The sequence below is a fragment of the Callorhinus ursinus genome, unplaced genomic scaffold, assembly GCF_003265705.2.
Source record: "Callorhinus ursinus isolate GAN/ISIS: 27379988/994484 unplaced genomic scaffold, GSC_fseal_2.0 scaffold2, whole genome shotgun sequence".
Lineage (NCBI taxonomy): Eukaryota > Metazoa > Chordata > Mammalia > Carnivora > Otariidae > Callorhinus > Callorhinus ursinus.
This window is the reverse complement of record NW_027397064.1, coordinates 22,379,312-22,397,351: the sequence shown is the minus strand read 5'-3', so window position 1 is coordinate 22,397,351 and position 18,040 is coordinate 22,379,312. Positions and strand designations below refer to the sequence as shown.

Below are 18,040 nucleotides of genomic sequence, written 5' to 3'. Positions count from 1 at the left end.
AAATATACTGTAGTTACTAACCCAAACTCTTTAGTGTTAATTTTTTTATAGCTCAGAAACTCTGAACCAAGATAAATTGCTCTAAGAAGAATTCAAAGTAAATTAGCACAAATGAACATTTTATTAAAGCTGAGAGACACCATATTGAATATGTCTCTCAAGATGATGTTTAAAAAAAACATTTTTAAGCCAAACATATTTTTATAATTAAGGCAGAGACTGTTTTTCAGCATATTATAGTTTAAATAGGTATTATGTGTCCCCTTTAAGAGTTTCTATTGAAAACAAAGAAGAGATATAACACCACAGAGCACATGTTTATCTCACAAGAATTAGGCAACATCCCACTCATATCTCAGAGACCCAAGAAAGGTACTTGAGATCTTGCAAATAAAATGCCATTTCTCCCTTTACCCATGCATGAAGCAGTTTTTCTCATAGTCATTATGTGATCAAGTGATCACATTCTTAGCTATAATCAGTTTTGTCAAAACATTAAAGAAAGCAGAAGACTCCGGGCTTACACGCTTAGGTTGGAAAATATATCAGTGTTATGGCATAGCCAAAGTACCATTTGTTAGTATGTCTACAAGGTAGTTTGGCTAAGATTTTGGAAAAACATGAGTCATTTGCTGTCCCAGTTTTTCTCCCTTGAATGTTATCAAATGATAATATATATGCATGTTACAATCTGATAGAAATAAAACAGTGAAGGGGGGTGAAGAGAAAAGGAATAGACTGTTTGAAGGTCAAAATATCAGGTTACTTACTTAAATTGTGGAAGTCAAACAAGGAGAACATGATGGTAGGTGTAACTACAGCAACCATCCCTGAAGACTGGAAAAACTTGTCAGGTCAAAGCCAAGAAATTCCAAGGGGTTGTACATGTTTTATTCCTGAGGGTAGACAACATGAGGTTGGATTTTATTACAAATGTATCACTCACTTCACTATGGATAGAGTTGAGATTAGGAGGGAATCTTGGAAATGCTCTATGCTACAGAACTAACAGTAAAGAGGTGAGTTGATAGGTAGGTTTTAGCACCTAAGCAGAGTAGTATAATGTCTAGGCAGCTCACTGAATTTGGAAGATATAATAAAATGATAGCTCATCAGTGCAAACACTTGGATATCATGGCCAGAGCTTCCAGTATTGATAACTTCATATTGTTCATGATGACTTAAGGTTTTTACATAGGAAGTCATTGGAAAACAAAGTGTAAATACCAGAAATTACATTCTACAATAAGGAAGGAAAATGAATATGGGGATATAGATAGTGTTTTAGAAATGGGCAAAAAATTACATCAGTGATGAAGGAAATTTGGTAAATAATCACAAACCCACATGTAAGTATAAAAGTAGTCTTTAGGAGACCAAGTTAGGGTTAATTTATCCATTTTTAAAATATCTGCAGAAAAAAACTCAATTCCAGGTTATTGTTGCCCTTCTACTTAATGCTATTTTTCTCAGCCTTTCTGATGCTCTGAGTTCATTTGGGATCCTTCTGTTTAAAAATTAGAGTAGGGCGCCTGGGTGGCTCAGATGGTTAAGCGTCTGCCTTCAGCTTGGGTCATGATCCCAGGATCCTGGGATCGAGTCACGCATCGGGCTCCCTGCACCTTGGGAGCCTGCTTCTCCCTCTGCCTCTCTCTCTCTCTGTCTTTATGAATAAATAAATGAAATCTTTAAGTAAAAAAAATTAGAGTAAACGAAACGTTACTTATAAGGTATGTCTGCTGAAACAATATTTTTTTTATCTGCTACTTCGTAATATTTGCTGCCTTGGTCCTATTGGGCTGCTAGAACCAAAGGCCACAAAGGTGGTAGCTTAAAAATAAGAAATTTATTTCTCACAGTCCTGGGAGGCTGGAAGTCCAAGATCAAGGTGCCAGCACGGACACATTCTGGTGAAGGCCCTCTTCCCAGTTCATAAATGGTGACTTCTCACTGAATCTCCATATGATGGAAGGAACTAGGGAGCTCGGTGGGGTCTCTTTTAAAAAAGCATTAATCCGATTCATGGGGGTTCCACCCTCATAACTTAATCACTACCAAAGACCCCCCCACCTCCTAATATGATCAAAATGTCATTAAGATTTCAACATAATACATTTTGAGGGGGACACAAACATTCATACTATAGACTTGCTTGCCCCCTTTGTTAATGGGGCTTGCCAATCAAATGTTGAATAAATTTGTTTAGAAAATAAAATACTGGGCTAAGTATATCTGGAATTAGAATCTATTTTAGCTTTTTCGCTTGCTTGGGGTTTTTATGAGCAAAATCACAACCACCCTGAACTTGTTTCCTATCAATAACATGAAGTATCAGATACCCTACATTTTCCACGAGAATTTTGAGAGTGAATTAGATAAAGTCAGTAACAATTGCACTAATTTGCAAAGTACTTGTGGAGAAGGTCATAGTTTAAACTCATATATGTTCTGGTTGCATTAAATTACTTGTATTGAAAGACTCTGTATTTCACATTAATCAGAATTATGACAGGATGAAGAACAGATAGCAAATGGTACCACATGTTATGCAGAAAAGAGGGGAACAACAGAAAAGATTGTGGACACAGATGATGAGCATGAGAAAGGAGATAGAAAGAAATGTAGATGAATTACACGAAAAAAAAACAAAACAGGAAAATAAGTGGGGTGTCAGGAGGAGGAAAAGGACACTCACTCCCTGGCCTAGCACACTCCACTTCCAAGATGTGCATCCAATTTTACTGCTCTAAAAGCCAACGCCCTAGGTGCCCCATCTCTTCTTTGAATGGGGGATGTTAGAGTTGGAAACTTCATCATTCATAAAAGTTGTGTTGGCCATAGTCTTTTAAGATTTTATATCCACCAAACCCAAACCAATATGTGGTAGGCCCAGCGCATGAATATAATACGGACTTTATTCCCATTCCCTCTTACAGTCTTCTACTTCCTCATCAATGGAGTTCATGAAGCGCTCCCCATGGAGACTGCTAACTCTGCTTGCACTCTCCATCAGTTGAGGTAAAATGACAAGTGATTCCTGCCACTTCATTCATAGGCTTACCCAATTCAGTACCCTTACCATATTTCCTTAATACCTCTGGTTCTTCCAAAAATCTTGCTTCTTTGCATATGTTCCAGTCGGTCAGATGATCAGGTTCATACAGCTCTTTTAAAGGTTTCTAGAACAAACAACTCAACAACAATATGGGCAGTTTCCGCTTTTACTGTTTTGAGGCACTTTTCCTGTGCCTGACAAAATTCCAAGTTAGAAGGAGCTGGTTTGATCTAAGACATTCTAGGATTATAGAGCAACAGTAGGGACAAAAAAAAAAAAAAAAAAAAAGTTAACCTTGCTTTTTCTCAGACGATTATGTTTTTATTTTCCAGGATCTCTTCCCCACCCCCCACCCCCTTTGTTTTACCCATTTTTTTCTGTGGGATTATGGATACTTTATCACTTTATCAATTTCTCCCATCTGCCTGTTAGGCTAGTTTAGGGAAGCACTTCCCTCAAGTTTTGTGCCAAATGGAAGAAAAGCAGCAAAATTCAATTTCAGCAGTTATCCTCATTGGTACCTCTAGTGAGAGGTTCAAATCATAATGGGACCTTTTAGTGGGGCTATTAATAAAACATGAGGTATTGCTAGAAGTTTAATGGGTGCTTCTTAGAGCCCCTAAGAGCAAAATGTAGAGTTGCCAAAATGCTAAAAGGAACTTCCTTTACCAGGTGGCTCATACCCTAAAGACAGCCCTTTGTCTTGAGCATATTGATAAAATCTTAAAATCATATCGAGAATTAAAATATTTATAATTTCTCTGACCCTACTGCAATAGAAAAATCAAAAACATATGGCATCTTTTTAAAAAGTCTTTTTCATTTTGCTCTTGTCAACATTATAAACACATGAACTTGATAAATATTGTTGATCTTCAAGGAATTCTTCATAATGTAATACTAGACAGTAATTTGTTAGGCTCATATTTTTTTCTTCTTTTTGTCTCGCTACTTCTTTTGTTTGTCTTTTCCCCTATGAGTTAGGTATTTTGAATTAAAAGACAGTCAAGGAAGTAAAATGTCATTGAATGTGTAGTTCTTTTCATTCTATGTGAAATTATTGGGAAATGTGATAAATATCCACAAAAATTTATAAATGCTTACTGATGAAGAAAAATTCTAGTAACTCAAATGTGATGGTGGGCTTGAAATTGGCATGGAGGATAAGCACATAGCTAAAGGTAAATGAGCAGTCATATATGTTCTTTTACATTTCTGGTTATGAAGACACTGGTAACAGAACAAACTTCTCATGGAAAAACATAAGCTGCATTTATAAAATCTGAGAAGTGTATGATTCATATAGTGATAGTGTAACATAAAGCAGAACAGACATCTACATTTTTGCCAGTGTGATTGAACCATGTCTCTGACTTAATCCTTCTTAAATCTTGGTCTGACTCCTAAGAAATGCTGTTTTCCAATATGGTTATTGAACCATTTGTTGAATTCCTTGCATAATTTACTGTGTACTTTGGAGCAACAACTTTCTTCTATAAATATATAGAGGATAGGCTCTGACATACATACCTCTTAGATTTAAGGGTAAAATAAGATATATATGAAAACTGTTGGAAGAGTAAAGAGATGCCATCCTTAACAAGTCATGGACTACTTTGTACTCTGCTCTGAGGGACTACATAGTAAAGATGGAGATTCTTGATCTCCAGTGCACCCATATCTCTGGGTCAAGCAGTGTGACATGTATGTATACACAAGGACAGTAACTTAAGCCTGATATTATTCAAGTTTAATCTTCTGTACTTGGAAGATGTGTTTGTGTACAGAATTCTCACCAGAAAGCTTTTATAGCAAACTTTTTATGTCAGAAGTTTATTTTATTGGTAAAATATTAAATAATATACAGAATTAAAAACTGCACTTACACTTCTGAGAAGAAATAAATCTTGGACAAATTATATGCTTGTTCCTGAGATTCCCTAAATTTATTCCAGTAGCTGTGCACTCAGACAGTACAAACCTTTATAATATAATCCTTTTCACAAAGTATTACAAAGTTTCTGCAGCTTCTTTAGTTGTCCACACATACACACACTCACACATGCATATACAACACTCATACACGTATACATGGTACCCACGCACATGCACAGAGCATGTACGTGTGTACATTAAAAACAAAGAAAATACAAGTCCCACATTTTAGTCTGCAGTGATAAAACTGTTTAGCAGAGGTCTCCAAATTGGTAATATAGCAGAGTGACTCGTCACACAGCTACAAAGACTGTTTCAGTATTTCCATAGTAAACCTCATTTTCTGAGGTATTGTATTTGAGCCATAAAAAAACTACATTACACTGAGCAAACCTGACATACAAGGTCTGGAATTTTAATTTTACATATATATTTATATATATTTCTTTTTTAAACAGTTTTTATTTTCCCAAATTATTAGTTTGAAAAAAAATGAGGTTTACTGGTTTGACCTATTTTTTTTTTCTTTTGCTTCTAAAACTCAAAATATCCTAGAAACTGTCAAGCAATTAGTTTTTAAAGTAGTCTAATTACCTTTGGTATTGTTAAAGAAAAAAATCTAAAATGGCCAAGACACATACTATACAAATGCAGTAACTGCCTTTAAAAGAAATGCCAAAGAAATGTTATCTTTTAACAAAACATGTATTTACATTACAGCAGTTTTACTACAGGGACACAGGTATAAAAAAAGAAAACCAGCATTCTACATATAAATATGTATGATACGAAAAATACTTACTTAAATTTGTATGAAAACAGTGCTCCAAATATTTCTTAAAAATTGTCTTCAGTAGGTGATAGGTGTTTAAAATTGAGCTAAGTGCTTTGCTTTTATTTTAAAGTTCATTTCCAAAAGAAGGAAAATGAAATAAAAAATATTTAAAACACTGGGCAAGGATAAGAAGAAAATTCAGTCTTTAAGAACTGCAACTTTTTCAACTTTAGGACACATTTCCCAGGCAAAAGATTACCAATTCCAGTGAAAATTTAGCCTAAATATAGATACCATAAGATTAGACTAGTGTTTTCAACATTCTCTAATCTTTTGACTATGGAGTATTTTTTCTTTGCCTGTTGTGTCCTTTAACTAACATACCATGATTTTCAAGGGTTTCTTTTTGTCATTAACTAAAGAAAGAATAGGTCAGTTAAAAAAAAATAACCATAGTTTTTAAGACTTCAAGGAAAGTATTGCACTTGTACAGAAAGAACAGAAAAATATCTTTTGAACTAAATAGCAGAAGCAATCATTCTGGGATTGCAAATAACACATGGTCTAAAAGATTCAACTATTAAGAGCAGATATGAAGCCTGGAGAGCCCCCTCCAAACCTGGAATATTATTATAGTAATGTTAAAGCATTTTCTCCCAACTGGGAGACAGTTAAGACTTTTTGCTTTAGACTTTTAACATCTTTCTAAATTCTTGCAAAGAATCGTTTAATCTCTCATACATTTTAGAAGGAAAACCAAATCAGAACACAAACCCAACTAAAAAGGAAGGCAAACATACCATATTATGATGACATAATCTCTGAAGTCCTACTTTAGGTACCCAACATTTGAAAGTGAAAGTAGCACAAGGGTTATATACCTTACTATGTTTAATCCAACTACTTCTCTTTTTAATATAAAACTACACTTGAGTATAAAAATATGTCAGTAAATTATACAGCCAACAAAAATCACACAAAAAATGTTAAGACTTAAGAGACTGATGAATCGGAAGAGTTGACCTAATCGTCACACTAGTGGGGGAAGGAGAGGCAGAGCTGTCCAGAGGCCAGGGATGACACAGACAGGGGAGCAAAGGGGATGGGGGAAGAGACAAAACTTAAGAGCTAACAAAGAACTTCGTTACACAGAAGGGGAAGTGATTTATGTTCAAAATCTGAGCGTGCTTGACAGTCAAAATGTTTTATCACAGTTTCAGAAACTGAACTACTTAAAAAAACATACACAAAATAATAAAACAACAAGAACCCAAACCCAGAGTCCTTCCCTTGTTACAGTGTATTCATTTTTTAAAAATCCATTTCCAGTAAATTAAGTAGAATCCTGATAAGTGCATAGTAGGGGATTCAGTGACCTGCACCCGTTTGAGAAGCTTTTCTTACTGTGTGTCACTTGAGGTAATTTGAAGGGCCCAATTAACTGCAAACTGGCTTATCTGTACCTTTATGAAGTTATATGTTGTATTTTATGTGGCTTAGCAGAGGGCCTCTAAATTTTATATTTTATTCACAATAAAAAGGACATCTTAGAAAACTAGTCATTCACGTACCACTCTCTGTATGGGGTAAAGGTTAATTCACAACAAATTTATACAGAAAATATACAAATGCAATGTTATGGGAGGAAAACCCCATAAACAGAATTAGGAACTTATTTCTAAGAGTGCATGTGAAAAATATCCATAGACTTACAGTACAGCAAGAGAAAACTAAAAAGCTACAAATATAATGTTACATAAAAACCTTACGGAAATCCCAAAATTTTAGGTTTCTGCAATAAATGTAAAAATATTCAAGGTGTCATTATTTGGCCTAGTAATATACTATGATAAAAAGAAACACTAGCATATCACAGCTTCTTGGTCATATGACATTTGCTTTGTATAATAAGCAGCTTGTTTTTTTTGTTTTTGTTTTTGTTTTTTAAAAGCTGTCATATCCTAACACATCTATTGCAAGTAATACACAATCATGGTAGGAAACCATTTGAGATTATGCTTTGGAGAATAGCAATGTGATATGACTGTTCAGTTTTGTTTTGTTCAAGGAGAATTAATTACCTGCTTCTTTACATTATTCCATAAAACATTAACAGATTAGGAGACAGTGGTTCTCAGACTAGTACAACACTAGTCTGTAAATTCCAAAACAATACTGTATTTTATTGACCAAAAATTCCACTAATAAAGCCTTGTGTGATACTAGAACTTATTCTTCCTTAAAAACAAAACAAAAACACATACCATAATGCAATTCACAGCTGAAATTTCCCTCTATGCCATATTTTACCTACGTGATCTTGTAATGGTATTCAGAAATACTATCAAACTAATAAGATTAAAAACTGGTTTCAAAGTTTCCTTTTACTTTAAAACAGATGAGCTGAAATTCTCTGTATTGGAAATTCCTCTAACAATTTTGCCCTAAGAACACGAAGATGTATTATATAGTACTCAAATTTAAGTGGTTTTTAAAAATACATAATAAAAGTGTTTGTAGAGCTACAGTAGCTAACCAACACTCTCTCAATGCATTTTAAAAAGGCACCAATATAAAGAAATTTTATAAGTATTTAATACGTTAAATTCAGGATCTTAAGATACCAGTTACTGTATATTTTAATTATTTTGCAGAAACTGGAGGTTTAAAAACATTTCTAAGATAACTCTCATATATACAAACTTCAATTTCACCCCTACTCTTTCTTTTGCGTTTGGGGATTTTTTTTTTTTTGATAATTGCATATAGTACTTACTAAAACAATATATAAAATGTAACTAAAGATGACCACATATGTAACATATCCCTTTTTGTAAAATGAACATTTCAAAGTAAAAAAACAATAATGTAGCCAGTACCTCTTATAATCTAAATTCTGTCTTGAAACTAGGGGCATGCAGATTTTTGTTTATATTTTTGCAGTCTTTTCTGTTCTTTTTCTACTTTACGGAATCATTTTGGAGACAGGATGAAATAACATTTGGAGAATAAAACATGATTTTCATCTAGATGCCTTCACTAATGTATATTTTGTCAAACTTTTATAACATATAAAGACTTCATAGTTTTGTGAGGTGTAGAACCAATACACAATAACTAAATAAAAACAACATCAAGCTCACTAAAATATTCCAGTCTTTCTCCATTTGCCAACAAGTAAAAGGTAATCATTTTTCTTTTCTGTATCTTCCTATTTAAAAGTTATTTGTGTTTCTTTCACTTTGGAAGTTATACCAAAACAGCTTAAAGATCTTTTTGTTTGTTTTGATTTTTTCTGGAAATAGATTGTAAAGACCCAAGGTTTAATAGTTGAACTAGTCCTAAAGACACACTAATAACTTCTTTAATATTTGTTAATACAATCAGGTAAATTTCCTAAATTGCTCAGGCGTTAATTATAATTTTAACTCTTTATGTGCTATTGCAATACATGTGGTCACTAATTGCTCCTTGTCATGACTTTTCTTTAAGAGTGTGTACGTGTGTACAGACATACACTGTTGCACACCTACAATTGCTTGTACGTTTCTAGGAAAGACATTCCCTACTTTGTAGCCAAATCTAAATCCCGGTCTCTCATTTTCTCATTTTGTCCCACCAGAAAATTCTCAACGGAATGTTTTAACAACTTGAAATTTCTTCCAATCTGCTTATTGGTCATTTTCACTGTTCTAAAAAGCCATATTAGAATGGCTTTTTAAAAGTGATTGACCACTATTAGGGAGAGGCAGCACACATCTCCAACAGGAGCTGGAGATAAATTTCTGGGCAAAATTAGGGCAAAGCAATGTGATGAATTTCTGAATTTTTGCCAAACTAGAAAAGAGAGGCTAACCCATTTTCATGCCCCTCAAGTACTCTGTAATGTGAAATCTCACCTAAATAAACTGGGCATATAATGTTATGTAAAACTTGATTTATTTGGTGTCTGACTCTCATATTTATTTTTAGGCCCTAACAACTTGCATATTTCCTTTTGTGAAGGAGGCATGCAAATATAGCCATTCAGAGTTTCCCAGAAAGCACTGTGCCCACAAAAATTCTTTCTAACCTGCACATTTGAATTGACCTCGTCCTCATTTGTCCCTGCCACACCCTGAGACATCTTTACCTCTTTCTGTTCCTCATATAGTGAAACTAAGAAAATACAAGTATACACTTGTAGCAAATACACTCTCACAAATATTCAGTCCCTTCCATAAAAGAGATTTCCAAAGAGATGAAATGAGAAACAGAGTATACATTAGTACTGTCTTCAGGGGGGTACTATACAACTCTTTAGGTCCACCTAAAATTCAGCTTCATCCCAGGGCAGTTAGGTACATGATTGTTCATACACTGAAAAAAATTCCTAGGTGATGCCAGCAGAGATCCACACACAAAGTGATGAACATATTATCTGCCATCCAAATGCTTCCTTAAATTGCAGTAAGACACAAAATCAGTAACTTTTATTTACCTTCCTCCAAAAAGGAAAAAAAAAATATATGAAATTCCAATTTTCTTGAGTGGTTAGGGTAGGGGCAGTAAGGGAGTCTCAAAAACATGCTTTACTTTTGGACATATTGTATGTTCACAATGTACCAAAGCATGCAGCGGAGGGGCCGGGGGGGCGGAGAAAGACAGTTGACATTCTATTTAAAATATTTCATGTCTCTGTTTTGGTACATTCTCTTTGATTTAAAGGAACAGTTTGGACATTTCTCCAAAAATAATTACAAGAGGGGCCAGTAAAGGAGAGCTGAGTTATAATCTTTTTTGCCTAGCTCTAACCTGTGTTAGTGCTTAGAAGTCACTTAAATCAGCAGATGATAAATAAGAAAATGAGTAAAGAGCAGTATTGGGGCCAGGTTTGCTTCTCTGTCCATACGTCTCTAATCTTGCTAGTTCTCACAGCATCTGTATTAAGAAACATAGTTTCAGCATCCTATTTAATGATATTTTTTTAGAGCAGTTATCAGTTACTGCTTAACTGAACCAGTATTCAAAAATGGCTATTAGATATTCCAGTCACGGACAGGACTGTCCTCCCTCAACACAAGCAGCATGTTCCGCATCCAAGTGTGTCTCCCCGCCCCCCCAAATGACTTGATCTCATCTGGTTCCCCTTTAATGCTGTTGGACTGCAGAGAAAAAATAGCACCCTTATAAACGAAATAAAAAATTTGCACATGAAAAATGGCAACATATGCAAGGATTAAAAGAAGAGAAAATTTTTACTAAAGGATTGAGATTCATTTCTGACAAGGACTTATAAATAGTTGAATGTTTTCAAGACAGAAAAATGTGCAGGACATGGTGACTTTCACTTGGAGGTTAGGTTACATTCTAGACTCCAAGAAGGGTAAAAATAAGCTTTGTTTTTTGTTTATCTGTAGTCTAATGTACAAGTTACAAAGAAGTTCCCTTTTCCGTGCACCAAAAGTGGTAACTATTATTACTGAAGGAATACTAGAATAAATAGCCCTAGTTCCATAACCTTATGGGGTTCAAGTTACCACATTCAGGTGGAATTAGTAATTGCTTTGAGATTTGGAAAGCAAAAACCTATAGCAAGATTTTTATGATCTCCCACTCAAATAGTAAAAGATAATGGACTATAGATAGAACACTGGGTGGTCACAGCTTGAAAAAAACCAGTGAAAAGAGACATACTAGAAAAGGGATTGCTGAGTGGGTCCCCCCCCAACCCCACTGTTAGCCTAATTATATTTTTCTGCTGACTGGTTAACACTGATTAAATGCTGATAAAGTGACAATCGTAAGCATACTTTTAGAAACAAATACGCATACTGTGCTGCCATCACATTATAACTTTAAAAGAAAACTTCCCAAATTTATGAAAAGTAGAGGTCCTTTCTGGAAACTACTAACTGCCTTTTAGCCACTCTTAGACCATATGTTATTCTGAAAACTAGATAAAAATACTATTCATTAAAGGTGTTAAAAGTAAGGCTGCCAGGGTGTCTATAAAATGCCAGTCATCAAAACTATGGAAAACAGTGCTTAAGTTTAGAAAAATAAGATCATAGGACCTCAGATGTATTGTAGGTATCCTTAACTACCTGTAGTTCAAAAGTTTTGCTATATGGTACAGTGTATAACATACCGTATTATAAATTCCATTGGGGAAGTAAACATAGAATCCACAACAACTCATCCAAGGAGTTTATCTCTGAAAATAACAATGTGTTTGTGTACCATGATCTCTAGAGGGGGAAAAAAAACAGTTTATATTTTGAAACAAAATTCTTCCTTGAAGAGTAAAATTACTTATACCACTTTAAACTGAGAAAGTTCTACCCAGAAAACTCTAAACTTTCCTGCCTTCAATCATAATCCTGAACATCAGTGGCAAATTAGAATCTCTCAGGTGAATCTATATGAATCAAGTGATTTTTTTTCAAAGCATGATATACCTTATATTTATGCGTGGCAGAAATGGAACTGCTCTTAAATTCCCACAAAATAAACAAGCCAAGTTATCAAGAAACAATATCCCTTGTCCCTTCTCTCTTCTGTTTCTTCCGTATTGTAATTAGGCAGGCAAATGACACTGCGTCCACGAAATAAGAATTAATGACAGTAATAATATTAAACAACAAAAAAAGGTATGTCAACATCTGAGGGAAGGTGGGATTGTAAGTGCAGTATTTCTTCATGTGCAGTTCGTTACTTCATAGGGGTCCCCTTTGGAATGAAAAGGCCTAGTGGAATGTGTGCTCCCCTCGAACAATGTGTGATGAAAACTCGTAACGGTCCTGGCTTCTGTAGCCACAGATGTTGCATTCCAGTGGGTCCCGGTAGCCATGGCAACCCATGTGAATGGTGTACATGACATGGTCTAGGAAAAGGACTCGGCAGTGCTCACATTTGAAGGCCCTAATCTGTTCTCCTTCTCCATTGAAGACCTTGTAGATGTCCTTCAGAGAGCCCTTAGGAGCCTTGGTGGTATCCAAAGCCTTGACATCCTCCTTCATGTAAGCTGGGCTTTGTTTCCTCTTGGGATTTAAGGCAGGGTTTCCTTGGTAGGACTGGTGGTCATCATGGCTGCTTTCTGAGTCAGTAGAATCTAGGCAGCTATTGCTGGGTGAGGCCTCTCTTTCCTGGGGTCGACTCTTTGGTCTGATGAGAGAGAGAGGACCATCCATGTTGTTTTCATGACTATCGGAGGTTTCCCTGCTAATGGGTCTTTCTATCCTGTTTGGATGATAGACCTGAGAATAAGCTGAGCTTATAACTGGGGCCACCTCAGCGATTGTGCTTGGCGGGTGCTGCATCAGTGGGTGAAGGGCCTCAGCTCCAAGGTAGGTGATTGCATTGTTGATGGCTTGGTCCATCATATGAGACTGCATTAGCTCAGCCTCCTTCTCATATGTTAAGTTCATATCAAAGTGAATGTCTGGGTAGCTGAATCGCATGAGCTTTTCCCCTGAAAGGAGGACGGCGAGAAAAGTAAAACAAAATACAACAAAATTAGTGATTGGATTAAAATATAAATGTACAAAGTTAATCGTCTCCATTTTCTATAATATGATAATCTTATTTTTTAGATCAAGCATTTGGGCTCTTTAATTCTGCTGAGACTCACAAATACTCTCAACCTGCAAAGAGGATTAGTAATAAGAATTTCACAAGCCATTTGCACTTGTTTTAATGCCATCATGAAAATGCATCTAGGCTGAAAGGTATGATTGACTGTATTATTTTCATTCTCAATTAAAATTTCCACTTATCTACAGCTCAGCGACTATAGGCAAAAGAAGAAATACCAGGTGAAAATAAGTCAGAAACTATGCCTATTTTGCATATTTTAGACATCAGTGACCAAGCCACAAAGATCACAAAAGTGAGAGTGATCTGCTTATAACCTCTGTCACCTCACTGTTATATAGGGTTAATTTGGTGGATTTAATGGCTATATTAGAAAAAAAATTATAAAGCCTGTATATGTCACCCTGGAGAATTAAAAAAAATCACCATTAAAATACCATTAAAAGATGTAATGTTTGGGGGTGTCTGGGTGGCTCAGTCGGTTGAGAGTCTGACTCTTGATTTCGGCTCAAGTCCTGATCTCAGGGTCATGAGATGGAGTCCCAGGTCGGGCTCTATGCTGGGCATGGAGCCTGCTTAAGATTCTCTCTCTCCCTCTCCCTTGGCCCCCTCCCCACCGCTTGTGTTTGCGTTCTCTCTCTCTGTAAAAAAAAAAAAAAAAAAAAGGTTGTATTGTTTGATAAACTGAATGAAATTTAGGACTGTTTAAATATAGGAGTCATTTCCAAAAGTAGTTTATTTATAAACTTGGAAAATACTATGTTTTGTTGTTTTGCTTCTTGAAATGGAGAATTAATCATTTTTACACCACCCCTTCCTTATTCAGACATATGGGCAATGGTGCTGGTATGTACATCCATTGTTAATTTTCTATACTTTATCTTGATTGAAGGATTTTTGTAGTTTTCCCTTTAATATTTACTTCAACAAATTTATATTTTACTTCAAGATTAGCCATGAAAGAGTTCTGTGCATAAAGTAGGAGAAGTAATTTTAACTTTTCTCCTTTAAATATTGCCAGCTTTGGACAGCATATTTTATCTTTTTAAAATTCTGTCACTAAATGCGGTCTCCTACTAATTGCCTGGTTACTTTGATAGGTAAATCTCACAGATAAAGACTTCTTAAAAATATATGTGGACTTCTTATAAATGTTTAGTATGTTGTTATAGATGGATGCCTAATTTGTAATGTTGATGAAAAAATGTTGATCCACAGAACTGCATTCTGGAAAAGCACTTTTGGATAGCTAGTATTAATTTCAGATTTGAAGAGAGGTCCCCAAAGTGAGATCAGGGTAATGATCAGAGTAATGAAGAAAAAAATGATGAGACCTTATCTCATGGCATTCAATTTATCACAATATTAAGAGTTTAAAAGTTGAGCTAGACAAACAAATCCCCAAAAGCAATTTAGGGATCATTATTAATACAGTGTGATATATGCTATGAGGTCAAATAAAAGGAATATATAATTAGGGGAGTAAAAGAAGACTTCTTGAAGAAAATGGCATCAGGGATATGTGATGACAAATACTAGCTAAGTAAAGGAATGTGGGGGTGGAGCCTGGAAGGCTCGGAGGAAGACGGCATGACTTGTTCAAGGGATTACTTACGTTTCACTATATAGCTGAGAGTGGGAATAGATGAGAAAGATGGAAAAGATAATAAAAGGGCTCATTCAACAGCTAAGGAATTGGAATTTTATCCCACGGGCCATAAGGATTAAAAGGATTAAACAGGGAAGTGACTTGATTAGGTATTTATTGATATGGTTGAGGAAGTTATTGCCATAAAGATCATGGTGGCCTGAATTAGTACAGTGGCAGTGGAAATGGAGAAAATTGGATGGGATGGAGAGAAATTTAGAAAATATAGTTTCTAGGGCTTGGTGATTATAGACATGGTGACATAGAACATGAGTAAGAGAAAGAAATTAAACATGGAGCCCAAGTTTCTGGCCTAGGAAACTTAGTGGATGGCAATGAGATAGAAAAGATGATGAGTTCATGTTGGGAAAGGCTGAGTAATAGTCATGGTCCAGTAACTACCAATATATAGTCTCAAATTTTGGAGAGAGACCTCTACTTGAGATGTAGATATCTAAGTCATCAGTTGATAGAAAGTGATTTCTGAAGCCACAAGAATAGAAGATATAACCCACGCATAGGTAAAGTGTGAAGAAGAGAAGGTCAAAAATAGAACCTGGAAGAACACCAAGATTTTTAATGCCTGCCCATAGATCAAGGCAAGTTGGATTCTTGCACTGGGCCCCATGTTTACAGAGTTTTTTGCTCCTCATGGAATGAGGAATGTATATAGCCAAGGGAATGTGCCTATCTGGAGATTACTCCCTAGACCATACCCTGGATACCCAGGACCCCAGAATTCCTTGCCCAAATGGCACTGAGCTTGCATCAAGGGTTAGCACAGTCCTCATCAAAGGGTCTATCCTCCTGAGTACCAATTTGTACTGCTGGTATTCACACACTTAGGCCTGAGGAGTGGCCAACACACTACTCTTTGTGTGCTACGTGTGGGGTCTAGAATGAGTAGGCTGGAGCGTCTACATACGTGGGCATGAGGCCCCTTTTGGTACTGGACAGAACCAGAGGTAGGTCTAAGAGAGGTCTGGCTGCAGGTCAGGCAGTGGTTCTGCTCATGCTGTCAAGGTCTGGTGTGGAACTCTAAGGAATCTGAGGATTCTATATTTATTTGAACTCAATCTTCCAAGTCAGGAAGGTAGAACACAATAGTTTTTCAGCTTGATTTAAAATATTAAAATATTTAGGCACACGAATGGAGGCCTCCATTAGTACCTTTGCTCCATTTGCATAGCTGTTAAGGGTAAATTCATAATGAAGATTGAGAGGGAGCAAAGAAGCTGGAAGAAATGCAAGAGAGATCAATGTCATGGACACCAAGGAAAGAAGTATTTCAAAAGGAATTATTTATTCAAGAGTGGCAAATGCTCTCTAGAAGTTGTGTAAGATAGGGGCACCTGGGTGGCTCAGTCGTTGAGCATCTGCCTTCGGCTCAGATCATGATCCCAGGGTCCTGGGATCGAGCCCCGCAACGGGCTCTCTGCTCCGTGGGAAGCCTGCTTCTCCCTCTCCCACTCTCCCTGCTTGTGTTCCCTCTCTTGCTGTGTCTCTCTGTCAAATAAATAAATAAAATCTTAAAAAAAAAAAAAAGTTGTGTAAGATAGTCTAAAATGGGTCCACTGCACCTGGCACTATGGAAGCTGGTGGTGACCTCAATGAGGAAGAATGCCAAGTGGCAGAAACTGGGGAATGAGTAGAAAGAAAGAAATTATGGAAAGCAAGCATAGAGAACACTTTCAACAACTCCATTTTTGAAGAGAAGGAAAAAGTAGGTAGTAGCTAGAAGGAGACTTGGGTTTAAGGGAAGTTTGTTTTTTTTTTAATGATGAGAATTTATCGTATTACATACAAAAAGGAAAATGCCAAGAGAGGGGAGAGGTTGAAAATATAAGTGAGAAAAAGGAATAACAATGTAAGATATTTGGGGGACTGGGAAAGGAGAATTCCAGAGCACAAGAAGAGGAATTAACATTAATTAGAAAGAGGGATACTTCTTTCATTCAAACAGAGGAAAAAAAGAAAGTATTCATATAAATACAGATAATCTTTATAAGATTAGTGATATTATATTGAAACTATTTTGACTGATTTTATTCCTGTAAGCTGAGATATACCATCAAGGAGTGAGATAAAATGTTTGTGGAGAATGAAGAAATGTTGAAATGGCTACAGGGCTGAGCAGGAGAGAGGACTGTCGAAGAATGGATTAAAATTAAAGCTACATATATGGATGGAACAACTGATACTGGAGATCACTTATTCATTGATTTATAGTGACACCAATTTGTAAGGCTGTGGGGTTTTCTCCACAAGTACTATCAGTCCTGTCGATATGAGAAAGATGCTCCTCTTTTCACTAGAGAGTGGAGTTTCACCAGGAGGAGGTGATAGAAAGGCAACAAAGTAAGACAGTCAAGAACATTGTCAAGAGAGTGGTAAAAGTGATTAACCATGGAACCTAAGCTGGATAAGAAAAAGAAAGGAGGACACAAAAAGATATGCAGAGAGTTCGGGGATCGTTGGTCTGGAAGGCTTGATAAGGTCAAAGAACAGTATTTAACTGAGGAACACGGTAAAAAGGAATTTATAAAAAAAATCAGATAGTGTGTGATTATTTTTTATATTTTACTTCAAAGGATAATTCAAATAAAAAATACCATTAAATTCCTAATAAAAATCTGTTATTTTTTTAGAAATTTTTAAAAATCAAAATGTAATCTAAAAAAATCTGTCCCTCTAAATCAAATTGAAACTAGTATCTCTAAGTCATAGGAAACAAAAATATTTCAAAGAACAGAACTAAATACATTCAGAAGACATAAAGACATTTTCCCAACATACTAGTGTCTAGTTGGGATACAGGCATTTTAATGGACATCAATTAAATTGATCAATTTAAAAAATAGATGAGATGGCATTTAAAAAATAGTTATTTATAAAAAGGAAGAGAGAAAGCAGAAATAAAAGTTACTTAGGGCCCAAGGCAGGCCTTTGAGTATTCTTGCAGGGGCTTTAAGTTGACCTAGGATCAACTGTGATCCCTTAGGGCTGTTCTCTAGCCTTTTTTCCAATGAGCTCTGTCAATAACTCTCTCCAG

At 35.8% G+C, this 18,040-nt stretch overlaps 1 protein-coding gene across 9 annotated transcripts in view; it reads right to left on the bottom strand.

The window, feature by feature from the left end:
• Nucleotides 1–4,872: 4,872 nt before the first annotated feature.
• The window catches only part of IKZF2 (IKAROS family zinc finger 2), a 150,373-nt gene continuing 137,205 nt past the window's right edge, over nucleotides 4,873–18,040 (bottom strand). For all 9 annotated transcript variants that reach the window (XM_025892240.2, XM_025892221.2, XM_073879078.1 and 6 more), the window contains one exon: nucleotides 4,873–13,218. In XM_025892240.2, coding sequence (XP_025748025.1) covers nucleotides 12,494–13,218 — 725 coding nt within the window. In that variant the 3' untranslated portion in view covers nucleotides 4,873–12,493. The remainder of the gene's footprint in view (nucleotides 13,219–18,040) is intronic.